Below are 17,091 nucleotides of genomic sequence, written 5' to 3' on the forward strand. Positions count from 1 at the left end.
AGGTTATTGTGCATGTAGTATTTAAGCTGCTTCACTCAACACCCATCCAACTTAATTTCCCCTGCCTTTTACTTTCTGAAGGCCAGGAAGCAAAATTCTCAATTTCTAGTCTCCTTAGCTGCTAGAGCTGGCTGGCCAATGAAACATGGCCTGGAGTTTCTGAGGACGGCTGCTCTCAGAAGGGTGAGGCCTCTCTGAAAGGCTTTTGACTTCTGCTCTTTCTCTTCCTCTTCTTTTCTCCTGGAATATAGATATGATGCCTTGGGACACAGCAGCCACTTTGTGACTTGGTGTGAGGTCAGAGACACACATTAAAGACAGCAGGGTAAGAGAAGGGACCTGGTTCCCTACAGACAGCCTCAAGGTAAGAGCCCTAGACTAGCTCCTCTAGACTTCTTATGTGAGAAAAATAAAACTTACTTTTTCTCTAGTTTTTTTGTTCTTGGAGCTAAGTGTGTTCGTCATAGCGGTTAAGGACAAACACTTGTGAAGTCAGAAAGATGAAGGTAGGTCCCATATATTTTCCTCAGTAGTTCAGTCACTTAACTCCTCAAACCTGTTTTCTCATCTGTGAAATGAAGATAACTATAGCACCTACCTCAGGGAAATTGTGAGGAAGGACTTAGCATATGTGCAAAACCATCAGCACAATGTGTTACATTTGTACTTAATGTTAGTAATTATTAGAAATTAAATGGATAGCAAAAACTGTCCTTTAAAATATTTTTAAACCCTGATCTAATTTCTGCAGGTGCCCACATGAGGTCTTGTTACCTCATCACCCCACTGCAGCTTCTAATGTTGGGTCTTGTGATCTGTAACCACATGCAGCTGTGCTCCTTGCTTTAATAATGTCTTTCCTTTGACTTTTGAGGATTTTGGAATAGATTCTTTATGAGTATGAGAATTCTCTAATCAAGACCAACTCCAACACTTTTAAAAAAATCCTTACCCACAAATGTTTTTTATTGATTTTAGAGAGAAAGGGAGAGAAACATGGATTGGTTACTTCCCATACGCACCAGACCTGGGATCAAACCCACAACCTGTGTGCCCTGACTGGGAATTGAACCTGCAATCTTTTGGTGTAGAGAACAACGCTCCAACCAACTCACTAGGCCATGGCTCCAACACTTTTCATTTAAAAAAAAAAAAATTTTAAAAAAATTGATTCAGAGAGAGGAAGGGAAAGGGAGAGAAATATCAATGATCAGAGCCCCACCCATCGGCTGCCTCCTGCATGCCCCCTACTGGGGATCGAGTCACAACCCAGGCATGTACCCAGACCGGGACTGAACTGTGATCTCCTGGATAGGTCAATGCTCAACCGCTGAGCCACGCTGGCAGGGCTCCAACACTTTTCTTGATGCAGCTTTCTTCTGCCTCCCTTCGCCCACTGATCTTCAACAATGTTTATTCTACAATAGCCTAAGTCACACGATATTGAAATATTTGCTTACCCATCTATATTGTCAGTGGACAAACAAAATTTTTTCAAGGCTAGGGACCGTATCTATTTACCCTTACATTGTGGTCAGCTCATGTTAAAAGTATATGATTTGTTTGTTTTCTAAACACAGTATGAGTTCCACAAAGGCAGTGCCTTTTGGTGTCTAGACCAATAGTCAGCACATAGTATCTGGTCACTTAATAGTTGCTGAGTATGAATATCAGGCTCTGAATAAGTTTCCTGAATACAATTCTGCCAGACTCTCGAGAAAATGTTTCCTATGAACCACAAATACACTGTTTTCTCTGGTCCTGACTTTACTATCAGACCATTTAGTATTGTCTATGTTACTGTTTTCAACATTTTTGTCAGTTTCCATTGATTTTCATCATTGTTCCTTCACAATCATATGTCACAATATTAAAACTCAGATCCTGACTCAAGAAACATTCTGAAGGAGAGGTCGACAAGATGAACAGAAGTTCCAACTCTTTCCCCTTGCAGAGACACCAAGTTAACAGTATGTGGACCAAAACACCTTTGTGAGCACTTCAGAAGTCACATAAAAAGTTGCAGGAACCTAGGCGAGGACAAAGCTGAGAACAGCCACTCTGAGGCAGGGAGGAGCTGATTCACGTTAACTGCGGCCACCCCTGCCCTAAGCTAGCACAGCTCAACCCCTGGCCCAGGACTTCTCCGCCATGGGGAGGAGGGGAAGAAAGTTCACACAAATGTCCAACATTTTGGAAGGCTGCCCAAGTGACTGGTTTCCGCCTCGCCTCACTTGGAGCGCTAATGGTACTGGCATAGTTTGGCAACCAGAGGGTCTGCAGAGCTCCAGACCAGCGCTGGCGTGCCTTGGCACAATCGGGACAAAGTGCCCAACTCACAGCTTCACCCTGGGGAGGGAGAACAGAGTGTGTGTCTGCTCTGCTGTTTCAGGTTTTTGGAGGGTTGTCCAAGGGACTAGTAGCTGCCTTGCCTTACTTGGGATGCTCATGGGAAGCAGGTATGAGAATGAAGGAGAGTGGGGTGGCTTCTTTGTGCACCAAAGAATCAACAGTACTGCAGACAGGCACCAGAGGGGCAAGAGGTAGGAACTCCTGAAAAAGGCAAACCTCTCTAACTGGCTAATTACACACTCAAACCCAGACAAGTCACCTCCTCCCCAAAAGGTTTCAGAGGCCCCCAGGACCTCTAACCAGGCTGACTGATGAAGGTCTTCCCTTCTACGAAATAGTGCATATAGATCGAAGAGGAATCCAGTTTTTTGAATGCATAAAATTCAGCAAAAAATCAGAAAAAAACACAAACAGAGAAGCCCTACTTGGTTTGGCTCAGTGATTAGAGCGTCAGCCCACAGACTGAAGGGTCCCGGGTTCAATTCTGACCAAGAGCATGTACCTCAGCTGCAAGCTCAATCCCTGGCCCTGGTCGGTGTGCAAACAGGAGGCAACCAATCAATGCATCTCTTTCACATCAATGTTTCTCTCTCTCCCTTTCTCTCTCTCTCCCCCCTCCCACGCCCCTGCCCCTTCCACTCTCTCTGAAAAGCAATGTAAAAAGTATCCTCAGGTGAGGATTAAAAACCAAACCAAACACAGAGAAACAGAGAAACATGGCCCAATAGAAGGAACAAAATAAATCTCCAGAAATCAACTCTGAAGAAATGGTAATCTATGAATTGACAAAGAATTCAAAATAAGTTTTAAAGAAGCTCAATGATCTACATGAGAACACAGACAACTAAGTGAAACTAGGCAAATAGAGCATGAACAAAATAAGAATATTAACTAAGAGATAGAAACTATGAAAAAGAACCAAACAGAAATTCTGGAGCTGAGGAAATTGAAAAATACAGTAGAGGGGCCCAACAGCAGACTTGACCAAGCGGAAGAAAAGAACCAACAAAGTTGAAGACAGGTCATTTGAGGTTATCCAGTCAGAAAAGCAAAAAAAAAAAAGAAGAAAAAAGAAAAAAGTGAGGAGTACTTATGGGACATCAGCATCAGCAAGTGGCCCAATACAGGATAAAACATTTAAAGAAATAATGGTCAAATTCCCAAATCTGAGGAAGGAAATGGGCATCCAAATTTAAGTCAAGCAACATTCTACTAGACTGGATACCTGGTGACTGATTATATTGTTAATGGCCCTATGGTACTTTTATCTCCCAGGTATACTTACCTACTAACTTGCATTACTTTTATTCAGTAGAGGAGCAGATATTGTTAAGAGTCAAATCTGCAACTCTGTTATAGTGTGTTGTTCGGGTGAGGGCGGAAAGGAGAAACAACATTCCCAAAGTACGGACAGGGGGAGAAGATTTTAGGAAGGGACAATTTCCCCTTAGCCCTAGAGAACTGCTATGATAGTATGTTAAGGAAATATATCCAACAAATAGACTAAAAATGACAGCTATGATGTAATTCATAATTTCTTTCCTGGGATTAATCTTATCAGAAAGGCAAGAATGCCCTGAAATGACTGTTCTGTAACTTGCTGTGATTTTTCAGTCATGTGATATAAAATATGAGATACTCTCTAAAATCATAGTTCTTGACCTCTTACGGAGTCACAGAGCCCTTTGAGAAAATGACAAAAGTATGAACCCGAGTATCCTAGAAAAATGACTCCACACACAAGCCGACACGTTTTCCAGAGGTTATAAGGCTGCATGAAGCCCACTCCAAATGCCTTATATAGGTGGGTGCCAGGTTTGGAACACTTTGATAGAAACACTGGTACTGTTTTTCCATGTCTAAAATAAATGGGTAGAATAAGTGATACAGGAAGTTCTTTCAGATGGGAGTGAAGTGCAGTAGAGTACAAATTTTAATAACCAACAAATTTAGAGTGTTGTACAGGAAGTGGGGTGGGTGGGTAACGGAAAAGAACTTCTGCAGTTACTACAGTAAAAGAAGATTAAGACTAGAAAATAAAAAGGTCATAGCACTTGCTATCCCATAACTTAAATCTAGAGATCATGTGTGTATTTTCACAGCAAAATTCTAATGCCAACAAACAAGACAGGAGAATCAAACGTACTCTGAGTACCCCACTGAGAAACCATTAATTAATATTACAGTTGCGATTCAGTACTAATCAAGTATTAATTGAATGTTCAAGGTACTAAATGAGGAGCTTATAATTTTGTTAAATCACAAGTGAATAACTTTACAGCAATAAAAATGGGTACAATTAAGATTAGAAGTTTCCTTCAATAACTTTATTCTTTAAAAAATATATAAATAAATAAGACAATTCCACTTCTGAGTATGACACCATTCAAGACGATGACATTGCTATCACCATCCTAAATTACTAGAATGCATTAATCTCCTGTCCTTTCACCTTCCAATTCCAATGGCAAACTAAAAATTGAATTGAAATTAAGTTGGACTGTGACATAATTGCCAGGGTTAGACACATAAACTAACAGCTGAGGAATGCTGGGCCCCAGAAAAGTGACAGAAGAGGCTACTGCATCTTGCACTCGGGCAGGTCTTTTTCCGAGAAGGCCTGACAAGCAGCTGACCGAGGATCCACATTTTCTGCTCCAGCAGCTGGCTCTTCTGAGGAAAAAAAACAAAAATAAAAAACAAAAGCAATCTTATTTAAAAAATACACAAAAACCAAATATGGCTGGAAGTACAAAGGATGTTAAGACAGTAGAGATATGAAAAATGAAATTGCAACGTGATCATTAACTTCCTCATGTCTGGTTGCTAAAAACGGTGCATTTCACTTCATCAGAGATGGAGAAGTTTATTCTCCATTTTCTCATAAAGTGAATTGCAATTGCAAGAAAAATCACGTTGTCCATAAAACCAAGAAGCGACAGTCTTATTTGAACTCATAAATTTGAGATACAAAGCGAATCAAACATGGATTGAGTTTGATTTCCTTGTGTCCTATTTTCAGAGGAAAAAAAAAAAATGGTGCCCTAAAATAGTATATATTTTAGAGAATATTTAGACATCTTTGGAAAACTTGTTTGAGCCTTTAAAGCATTTCAGCTGCATCTATTTGTTTATTAATGATACACATTCAAATCATGATATTTATAAAAGTATAGGTGACCCTTGAACAACATGTTTGAATTGCACAGGAATAAAAAAGAATTTTCTCCAGCTTACTTTATTGTAAGAATAGAGTATATAATACATATAATATACAAAATACATTAATTGACTATGTCATCAGTAAGGCTTCCAGTCAACACTAGGCTATTAGTAGCTAAGTTTCAGGTGGAGTCAAAAGTTACGTCGATTTTTGAAAGTGAGGGTGGGGGCACATTGTTCAAGAGTCGGCTATAAATCTAGCATAACTGCTCTTACCAATTATCTCAAGTTCTTGAGATAATTTAGATTCCTTTTTATAATTAAGATTTTTAAAAACAGACTTTTTTTAGACTGATATTTTACTAATTTAAGCTGGGACTATGTCTTTTAATTCTGAATTGGTCAGTTCTTTGATTTGTATATACCTCCAGCTATTCTTTTTGTTCATCTCACTGAAAAAATAGTACCAGACAGATCCATATATTGATAAAAAGACTGATAAAGTTTTATTTGTGGTTGGATTAATTCATATTATGCCTGTGCTTCAGGCACCATCAGATAAAATAAGGTGGTTATAAAAGTTTGTTTTTCAAAACCCTTCTAAAATAGTGTGTATGCATATAGCAAAAATTCCATGAAAGTGCTAGCTATGGAAGGCCCTTAAATGTCTATTAAATACTATTCCAGGAAGTGAATAGTTAAAAAAACATTCTGCCCAGCCAGTGTTGCTCAGTGGTTGAGCACAAACCCATGCACAAGGAGGTCACTGGTTCCATTCCTGGTCAGGGCACATGCTCCATTTGTGGGCTCCATCCCCCAGCAGGGGGCATACAGTAGGCAGCCAATTGATGTTGATGTTTCTCTCTCCCCCTCTTTCTTCCTCTCTAAAATCAAAAATATATTTAAAAAAATTCGGAATTGTTTTGTGCTTTATAATATTCCCAGCACTTTCAGAATGCTGACTTGATACACTTTTGATGTGCAGTTGATGAGAACAAATTGATTTCTTCTGTCACAAAGGAGAGCTCTCATAAACGCCGACAACCTTTGGTCAGGGCTTTAAGATGATTTGGCAGGTGCCTTTCTTAGTGTATTATTTTGTTGCATTAGATATCTACAGGGTATTTCAGACAGGCAGACACACTGTCACACAGGGCTCAGGCTATGCACAAGTGGGTACAATGAATGCCACATGGTGAGAAAGACAACAAGCAACGCAACATAGACCTTCCCTTGCAATGATTCCCACCTGTGTGCAGCACCCCTGTAGAGCCGGGGGTCTTCCTCGACACTGCCCCACTCCATCCAATCAAGCACCTTGTACTGCTGATTTTACTTCCCAGTCTCTCCCATCTGTCTACTTCTCCCCATCTCTGGTGCACCTGCCAAGTCCACATTACTGTCACTCTTGCTAAGGTAACTGTCACAAACTCTTGCTCTCATTCTTTGTCGGTTACCTCACAGCAGAGGTAATGTTTTCAAAATGTATAAATCATTATGTTCCCTGGTCATTGTTTAAAATCTTTCAAAGGCTTTTCTCTACATGCTTTCAGGAAGAAGTAAAAATTCCTTTATACGGTCTACAATGCCCCACAGGCTTGGCTCTTCTCTCTCTCTCTGGCGCCTCTGACTTCATCCAGAGGCCAGTGCTCTGGCCACAACAATCTCTTTCAAACCTTCTCTGGTTCTGGTCCTCTTACCCTGGGGCTGTCACTGTTCCAACTGCCTGAATGCCTTTCCCTCCCCTGTTTGTTAAGCTAACTCACATTAACCTCTTAGATCTCAGTTCCCTTCTTTAAGGAAGACTTCCTTAGATTCCTAGAACAAAAACCCTATGATAAACTTTTGTGCTCTGAATTTTACTTTGTTTTTGATTACTTGATTACCAACTATACCTTCTATTAGATTGCAAGCTCTAGTGGGCAGGGACCATGTCTAGTTTTGCTCATCAATGTACCATCGGGGTCTAATGTGTGACACAGAGTTGTCAAAAAATTCTGTTTATTGAGTGAATTAACAAGTCTGTGAATATAAAGCTATTGAGAATACTGGCCTACTGAATGGATGAGAAAGTCTTTTTCAGTAAAATTTTTGTTTTTAGGGTAATGTCTTTATGTCCTTAAGTGAGTTGCCTTGTCTATCTTGGGAAAAGCCTGAGGGTTTAAGAGGCAGTATAAAGTCTTCACTTTATGTCCTTGAGAATAAAAAGTGACTGGACCTCAGAGCTGTGCGTTGGAGAAACTCTCAGAGGCAGCAAACGAAGCCTGTGCACTGCCACTGGCTCACCTCCTTCTCTTGTCTAAACTTTGGGACCCCATATTAAAGATAAGTTCCAACTGTTACCCTCTGATTTCCAAGTAACCAGTATATATTTACCCACCTGGACAAAGGCCTAAACCAGAGTTATCAAAATAGCGAACTGGATGCGGTACTGGAAAAGACTTCGATCGGCTGTCAAAAAACCACGATTTTGGTGATTCCTTTGGCACCAAAGGATCTTGTAAATTATGTTCCTTGCACTGAGAGGGTGTACGTTGTCTCTTTTCAGAAGCTGTTCTAGTCGTTTTAGGAGTCCTTGGAGAATTCTCACAAGTTACTTCTTTGAGAACTTCATTGGAAAGATGATGATTATTGCTTAAATTAGGAGAAGAAAGAAGACTGTAAGACTGCTCATTTCCTGAAATGTATTCAACATAAAATATTTTTTAAAAATTATGGTAAAATATACATACACATAATTTACTATTTTATTATATATATATTTAAAAGACTAGCTTATTGATTTTGAGAGAGGAAGGGAGAGGGAGAGAAACATAGATGTGAGAGTGCAGTATCCATCAGCTGCCTCCTGCACGCCCCCTACTGGTGATAGAGCCAGCAACCCGGGCATGCACCTTGACTAGGAATCTAATCAGCAACCTCCTGGTACATGGGATGATGCCCAACCGAGCCACACTGGTCAGAGCTCATATTTATATTTTAATTTCAACTTACTGCTTCCTGTTTGGTCTATTTCCATAGTTTAGAAAGTAAAATGAGGTCAATATAAATTGAATTAATCTCTGTGATCATGGAGTTTTGAAAAGAAAGCTCAGGGAATGACATCAGGTTTTCAAATGAAGCAAATAACCAAAGTGGTTTATCTGCTGATAGTCTTCTGGATCAATGAATCTTTAATGTACCTTTCTTATTTTAAAATATTACACTGTGCTTTTCTGGATGATAGTCTTGCTTCTTATAGGAAATGCCACCAGCATTTACTTAGTTCCTCCAAAGAGAAACCTGGGAAGCAATCCTAGAGGCACAGCTCTCCTTCATTTGATCAGTGAGCAAAGCCTGTTGATATAACCTCATTCTTATCCCTCAAATTCTCCTCTGTATTTTTATTCCCCATAGTCACTTTTAGCTTATTTTAATTTTTGGCCTGGACTACAACAAATAAGGTTCCTACATTGGGTTCCCTTACACTGTTCTAGGAGCCAGAGATGCTATCTGAGCTCACCAGGCCCTGGCTTAAAATCCTCCAGTGGAGGTAATCCTCCCATTACATTTAGGATACCACCCAAACTTCCTCAGAATGACCTATAAGGGCCAATGGAATCTGGAACCATTACCTACGGCACCTCATCTTGCACTGGTCTCATTCTCGATGCTCTGGCCACAGTAGCTGTTTTTAGTTCCACCTACTGGTTACTCTTTCTCACTCACAGCCTGTGCACATGCTGTTCCCTGAGCCCAGAAGGCTTACCCGTCTCTCCTTTCATCCAACCCAACTAGTACTCATTTCCCAGATCTCCTCATAGATTAGTCTTCTTGATCACCGCCCCTCCCAACACTTAGGTAAGCTTTGATCCCTCTGGTGAACTCTTTGATAATGTTTCATTTGTTGTTTTTGTTGTTTAACAACACTCATTACAAAGAATTAGTTATTTGTATGATTATTTGTTTAATGCCTGTCTTTCTTCTACTACATCATTAGATTAGCACAAGATTCTAATCTTTGGTAGAAGACAAATAAGTTGGCTAGAATTGTTTATAAAGTAAAAGGAAACAGGCTACAATAGTTCTCTGTTAAGTGAAGCCTCTGTTAAGATATAGATGAAAATATATTTAAGCTGCCCCCTCAAAGATCTCTGTTTACATCTTGGTTCTGGGCCTAGTCAAAAAGAGGTCAGTTGATAGATAGCAAATATCTGGAATAGTGTTACCATAGTCTTATTCCTTTTAAAAAAGACACATTACGTGAGCTCTAAAAATTACTTTCCCAATGTGTGAAGAGTTGCTAACTGGGGGAAAAAAGTGTATATATCGTCCTCCCCAACATGTAACAGCCATAAGCATAATTTCTGTATCATGTAAGCAGATCTTACCTTAACGGTTCATTCTTTTGCTTTATTAGCTGTTCATTTTGCTGCTTCAACTTAGAAATTTCCTTTTTTAGTCGTACATTTTCACTTTTCAAAATAAGAGCTTTTGTGCTCTGCACAATGCCACTGCCACCCCCACAGGTGAGGGGTTTATTTGAAGGTTTAGAATCATTATCTTCTAATACCACTGTGGGAGGAAAACACAGATAGGTGATGCTTTTAATTATCTCCAAAGTTCAAAATAAAGGAAACATTACTAAGTGCAATAAATCACTATAAAAATCAACATATCTCAGCCACCATCTCCCTGGAAATCATCCTTGAATTCCTTCTTCTACCTGACTTCCAATGTCAATTCCATTCATTATCAATTCTAAATATCTCTAGAATCCTTCCTGCTATTCTGCATCCACCAATTCTGCTACCATAATCCTGTAAAATCTTTCACCATGATGGCAGCAGTAGCGACCCTCTCTAATTAGAGTTGTACTCCACTGACCTATCTCCTACATGAGTGGAACCACCAGAAGGGCTTCTTCCAACACAGAATGTGTGTATGGGGTCCACCTGTCATTCAGTACACTATAAATACTCCACACTTATCTGTTAACTAAACAAACCTTAGAATCATATTATAGCATATATTATTATATATTCTACACTACCTGTATAAAAAGTAGTATAAGAAATTGTTTTGTAAATTTTAGGTAAAACTGCATAAAAATCTGAGATGCTTATAAAGTTGAATAGTCCACTAAATCACTGATAATTTACAAAAGGGGTAAGGTGTGAAGATACTCCGTGTCCATTTTCTTTTCAATTATTTTGAATTCAGGTACAAGGTGTACCGGAAAAATCACTTATAATTCAAGAACCATTATCCTGACCCTAATGTAATATCAGAGAGTCCTCGGTTCTATTTTTATCCCTTTAAGTTTTCCAGGTAGGAGTTACATTAGACACTAGGGATGTTCAAACTAAATATGTATTAGAGACAACATCTTTAACACTATCTCTAAGTTCTTTTAAATAAGTGGACAACAATACACACATCATCTTATGTTTGCTTGACACTTAGAATTTTCAGTGTGCTTTTGCACACCACTTTTAGTGTGATCCTTACAAGAAGTGTACACACATATGCTAGGAGGTCAGGTGTGGTCCCCTCGATTTCTCACAGCCATTAAGTGAGGGCACACAGTTGAGAGACCTGCTCCTGACTTTCAGAGATACAGAATAAGGTATAGTTTGAGGAATGTATATGCAGAAATTTGATCATTAGACTTGACAACTGTACCTAAGATAAATTTCAAAGAGTTTGCAAGTAAGCATAAACCCTGTATTTTCAGTGTTAAGAACAAGCAGGGTAATATTTACTTATCTGTATTGTGCACTAACTATATTTTACTATGCATATTGTTAAAATCTATTAAGATGCGTTTGGATTTTTATTGGGAAGGGTACTTCTATCTTGAAGTTAAGTCATTCTTTTATAGTACTGAAGTATGTTACTAATATGTAAAGATATGATAATGCAAAGTTAAAATTATATTTTTCAAGACTCTCTAATGGGTAAACAGCTGACATTACGGGACATGTCACAGGATAAATACAATTGTAATGGATACATTTTAAAAGTTCTTTCTAAATTAGTGATTAATCTAGGTTTATTCTTGACTATCACATATATAATAGTAGTCCTCAAATGTAACAAGTGTATTGAGAAGTAAAATGGACAGGATCTGGAAATACCAGCATTTTCTACTTACTTGAGGTATCTTGGGCCTGTTGATTTCTTCTAAGATTTTCTCTCAATACCCTTATAGCTTCTTTTTGATATTCTACAGTGGCTTTTGTAGAAGCAATTCTAATAAAAACAACAATAGATATATGTAAAAGCCCAGCAACTAACTTTTAATGGAAGAATAAATAGAACTGTTGTCAAGAATTTTCTAGAAAGATACATCACACTGACGTAATATCCATAAGTAGCAGTAGATAAATAGCTGCCCTCATGACATCCTCCCTGGTATCATGCACTTTGTAGCTGTAACACCACCAAATTGGAAGTATTCTGTTTGGTTGAAGGAGCAATGTTTTTAACATTGAAAAACCAATTCTTTTTAAATTTCTGGAAGCTCAATAGCTATTACTTGGATATTAAGCAAAATAATATTCAAAGGCACCATAAAATAATTGGGCTGTTTCCATGAGGTTCTCGAAACACCTTGAAGGTACAATTACCAGAACCTGAAAGTGAAAAGCAGCTTCCTTTCTATCTAATCATCAGGAAAGCAAACCCTAGGCTGCTAAGGTGATACAGTAAAAGGTCAAATTCTGCTCATTGTTCCCCAGTAAAAAGAGACACTTTATGAATTGTGGGCTTACGCATTAGTCAGTAATGATAAATTAGAAGGATTTCTGAGAGATTTAAAGTATCTGCTGATTTTAGTCTATAAGTAAAATGGCTCTGATAACGAAGAACTTAACTATGCATTATGTTTCATTACAACCAATAATCTTATTAATGGAAGGCTGGTTTGAATGCATCAAGATTCAGAGTGCTATTTTTTGAGCAAAATTAGATATCACCATTAAATATAGGAAGAATAAAAAGTGTTAGGAACCAGAAGGGATCTTAAAAAACCTAATACAAACCTATCCTTTTATTAATTATGACTGTGAGGAGCAGAGAGATTAAACAACTTGCATATGTGATATATTAATAAGTGGCAACACTGTATCTCTAAATCAGTTTCCCCAACTATCTGTTTAATGTACTTTTCATTAAGCTATACACAAAGAACTTCAGGCATGCTAGTACAGTACGCATAGCGCCATATATAGATAAATAAATAAAAAGAGAATATGCTCTTGGGCACTAGGTACTATTATTTCAAATGAATTACAGGCTGTGGCAAAAGTGGGTTTACAGTTGCATGAGAAGGTACAAGGCACAACTGTATTACTTATTAATTACTGTATTATTTTCCAGACGAACAACTGTGAACCCACTTTTACCCCACCCTGCACAACCTTTACATAAAAACACAAGAGGGAGAACAAATGAAATGAAGAGAAGCAACAGACACTGCAGTCACACTGCTAAACACACACACACACACACTTTTCTCTTCTAATCCTCATGGGGGGGGGAGGGGGGAGGGGGATGTGGGAGAGAAACATCCATCAGTTGCCTCGACTGATTGTCTCCCACAGGCACCCCAATCGGGGATGGAACCTGCACCTAGGTATGTGCCCTGACCGGAAACCAAACCTGCAACCTTCTGGTGCGCAGGACGAGTCCAGCCAGCTGAGCCACCCGGCCATGGCCACACACACACTTGCTTAACATGCACTTTCAAGCATAAAAAGGCCATTTTAAGCTGTTTATACATGATTAAGCAAGAAGCATCCAAAGACATAGTGTGTTAATAATTGATCAGAATTATGCTTGTTTTTAAAAATCTTTGCATATGTAATGAGAATTTACTAAATTTAAATTTAAAATCTGTGGATGTTTGTATTTATTTAAAAAAAGCTATAATAATATTTTCAAAAGTTAACACAAAGAAACTTGTATCATTTGGAAAGAAAACTTAAGCTATTAAAGTCATGTTCAGTTAAGGCAAAGACGTACTCCTTTTCAAACTCCTTGGCAATTTTAATCTTCTCTAGATCCACTTCCACCAGCTTCACTTTGAGATCTTCAATTTCTTCCTTATAGGGTTTAGCTCCCACAGCAACTTTGTCCTGTTGTAGAGAAAAGTAAAATAATTTTAGAGTAGTTTCAAAGAGTTGTGAATTGCCTTTATCTGGTAGAAACATTTTAAAACAGCAAACTCTATACGAAAAGTGGGAAAGGCACAAATTTTAACCCTAAAATGAATAACAAATAGATATTTGATATGAAGTATATTTCAAACTACTGGAAACTAATACGTAGAGAACACATGAAGAATTTTACTTCTTAAAACAAATTCTTTTCCCAATTAAAAAGTACTAAGCAAAATAAAACACTAAAGTTAAAAATAAATAAATGGGTAGACAAAGGTAATCAGAAAAATGTAACAAGAAGACATGAGAACAATATAAAACTAGAACTGAATTCAAGGCACAAAGTATTTATTATATAGCATTATTGGGGATATTCTGTATTCAAAGACAGTTCAATCCAGTGACATAAATATATATACTTTCACTCAGAAAAAAATTATTCATAAATACATACATACTTTTTTATAATTTTTTAAATAAGTAATGTCTCATTGAATTAAGTGTTAAATAATGAAAAGAGCAGACATTCTTGACTTCTTTCTAATTTTAACTGGAATGACGAGACACTGGGGCCATAATAACAAACTTAATGTCTATTAGGGTCAGACTCAAGTAGAAGTGTGAGAAGAGGCTGGGGCTAAAACAAAACAGAGTGGTAAGGATGTGATGAATGAGTGTGTGCCATAAAATGGCATTCAAGCTAAAAACCATTGAAATGACTGCTATTTCTAAAGAAAACAGGTCATATTCAGCCTATAGGCTATTGGCTAACAGGTGAGACTCAATAATAGGGGCATTAAATAGAGAAAAATTCTTTTAAATGTACTTATCTAGCAAGGAGTGTTAAATATTTAGATAAGCATTTTAAAAAAATGAACATACATCTTAAACTATAAAAAAATAATATCTATGTCTTTTAAAAATTTTTCCAGAAAGATCAAAATAATCATTATTATACTCCTGCATTTCATTTCTAAATTGTCATTTCCTTTTTCAAAGCCTGAGTATTGAACCTGAGACATACCTAGCTAATAGGAAACTGAAATTGGTTGGATTCCCAAATGATCTGCCAAATTCAACAGTAAAAGGAAAACAATCCTTTTTATTTATGAGTTTGTGAAGTTACCTGAAGTACTTGGATCATTTCTTTTGTTTTTTCTAGGCATTTAGTTGATTCATTAACTTGCGCTTGAAGTTTTGCTATTTCACCATAAGTCATCTCAAGTTCTTTCTGCATCTTTATAATCTTGCCTTCCTTATGAATAGCACTTTCTTTAGCTTCACGCAGTGAAGTTTCCAGCTCTTGAATTTTCTATCAGAAAAAGGACACATATGGGAAAACTGGACAGGTACGTGCAAAAATATGAAACTAGATCACCCCCTTACACTATACACAAGAATAAACTAAAAATGAATAAAAGACTAACTATAAGTCATGAAACCATAAAAATCCTAGAAGAAAACATAGGCATTAATGTCTCAGACATCTTGAGTAGCAATATTTTTAATGTTGTATCTCACAGGGCAAGGGAAACAAAGGAAAAAAAACCAAATGGGACTACATCAAACTAAAAAGCTTCTCCACAGCAAAAAAAACCCCATCAATAAAATGAAAAGAGGGAATCCACTGTTTGGGAGGACATATTCACCAATGATATATCTGATAAGGGGTTAATTTCCAAAATATATAAACAACTTATACAACTCAACACCTAGAAAACAACCCAATTAAAAAATGGGCAAAAGACCTGAATAGATGCTTCTCCAAAGAGGACATACATGGCTAATAGAAATATGAAAAAATGCTCAATGTCACTAATCATCAGAGAGATGCAAATTAAAACCACAAGGTATCACCTCACGCCTGTCAGGATGGCTGCCATCAACAAATCAACAAACAAGTGCTGGTGAGGATGTGGAGAAAAGGGAACCCTCATGCACTTTGGTGGGAATGCAGATTGGTTGCAGCTATTCTGGAAAACATTATGGAGTTTCCACAAAAAAATTAAAAATGAAACTGCCTTTTGATCCAGAGATCCCACTTCTGGGAATATATCTGAAGAAACCCAGAACACTAACTCGAAAGGATATATGCACCCCTATATTCATAGCAGCACTATTTACAATAGCCAAGATCTGGATACAGCCCAAGTGCCCATCAGTAGATGGGTGAATAAAAAAGCTGTGGACATTTACACCATGGAATACTACATGGTTCTGAAAAAGGATCTCTTACCCTTTGCAAAAGCATGGACAAACCTGGAGAGAACTATACTAAGTAAAATAAGCCAGTCAGAGAAAGACAGATACCATATGATCTCACTAATACGTGGAATCTAACGAACAAAATAAATTGAGGAACAAAATAGAACCAGAGGCATGGATACATGCAGCAGAGTGACAAATGTCAGAGGGGAAGGGGTTGGGGGGAACTGGATGAAAGAAGGCGAATTGAGTAACCAAAAAATATACATACATAGACCATGGACACAAACAATAGAGTGGTGAAGGCCAGGGAAGGGTTTTGGGGGCTGGATTGGGGTGGGCATAGGGGGGAAAAATGGAGGACATCTGGAATAGTGTCAACAATATAAAAAAAAAAAAAATCAGGGACACATATAAAAGGTCTGCCATGAAGACAGAATTACAGTATGTAAACTTAAAGATGATCACATATAGATATTAATTTTTCACAGGTTGCATTCGCAAAAGATAGAAGAGAAACCAAATGTCACACAATTTACAAATGTATTATTTTTTCATTTAGAAGCTGATGATTTTTGGACTAAAAATGCCCCAATTTTACATTATAATGTTTAGTGTTTATTTTATTTATTGGTAAGCACAGTAAAGTCCTAAGCATATTAACTTTGCACTCACATTTTAAATTACCATTACTACTTCGACTCTTTAAAGCAGGGGTGGGGAATGTACAGCCTGTAAAATCATTTGGTCTGGCCCTGCCAAGGCCTCACCAAAGAGAAGCAGTTCCAGCCATCACATTAGGGGTGAATTAATTACATGTTTGACCAAATACAGCAGGCTAATTTTTAAGTTGATAATTTTTATGGCCTGCGAATGATGCTATAAATATCCAATGGCCCTTGGCTAAAAAAAAGGTTCCCCACCCCTGCTTTAAAGTAATACACATCTTTCCCTTTATTTTTATTACCTAGATTTTAAATGGAAAAATATAAGTGGAAAAATTCAAAGGCATACAATGAAGGGTAGGTTTCTCCACCTCAGCCCCTCAGTTGACCCTGAAGCAATTACTGAACACTTTCAAATGTATCCTTCCAGAAACTTTCTATATGTACCTACACATATAAAAATATAGTTTATAAAAACAGTGAGTCATACATACAATAGGAACATACTAAACATACAGTTCCACATCTTTTTTGCAACCTGACAATGTGTTTTCCAGATCTTT

General features: G+C 37.7%; 1 protein-coding gene across 7 annotated transcripts in view; it reads right to left on the minus strand.

Moving 5' to 3' along the window:
• Positions 1–4,403: 4,403 nt before the first annotated feature.
• Positions 4,404–17,091, minus strand: part of CENPE (centromere protein E) — a 60,489-nt gene continuing 47,801 nt past the window's right edge. For all 7 annotated transcript variants that reach the window (XM_081156005.1, XM_081156002.1, XM_081156003.1 and 4 more), the window contains 6 exons: positions 14,785–14,970; positions 13,522–13,634; positions 11,651–11,748; positions 9,885–10,068; positions 7,895–8,148; positions 4,404–5,025 (listed from right to left, as the gene is read on the minus strand). In XM_081156005.1, the coding sequence (XP_081012131.1) occupies positions 4,931–5,025; positions 7,895–8,148; positions 9,885–10,068; positions 11,651–11,748; positions 13,522–13,634; positions 14,785–14,970 (930 nt within the window). In that variant the 3' untranslated portion in view covers positions 4,404–4,930. The remainder of the gene's footprint in view (positions 5,026–7,894; positions 8,149–9,884; positions 10,069–11,650; positions 11,749–13,521; positions 13,635–14,784; positions 14,971–17,091) is intronic.

The sequence above is a fragment of the Miniopterus schreibersii genome (assembly GCF_964146895.1).
Source record: "Miniopterus schreibersii genome assembly, chromosome: 1".
NCBI classification, from domain to species: Eukaryota; Metazoa; Chordata; class Mammalia; order Chiroptera; family Miniopteridae; genus Miniopterus; species Miniopterus schreibersii.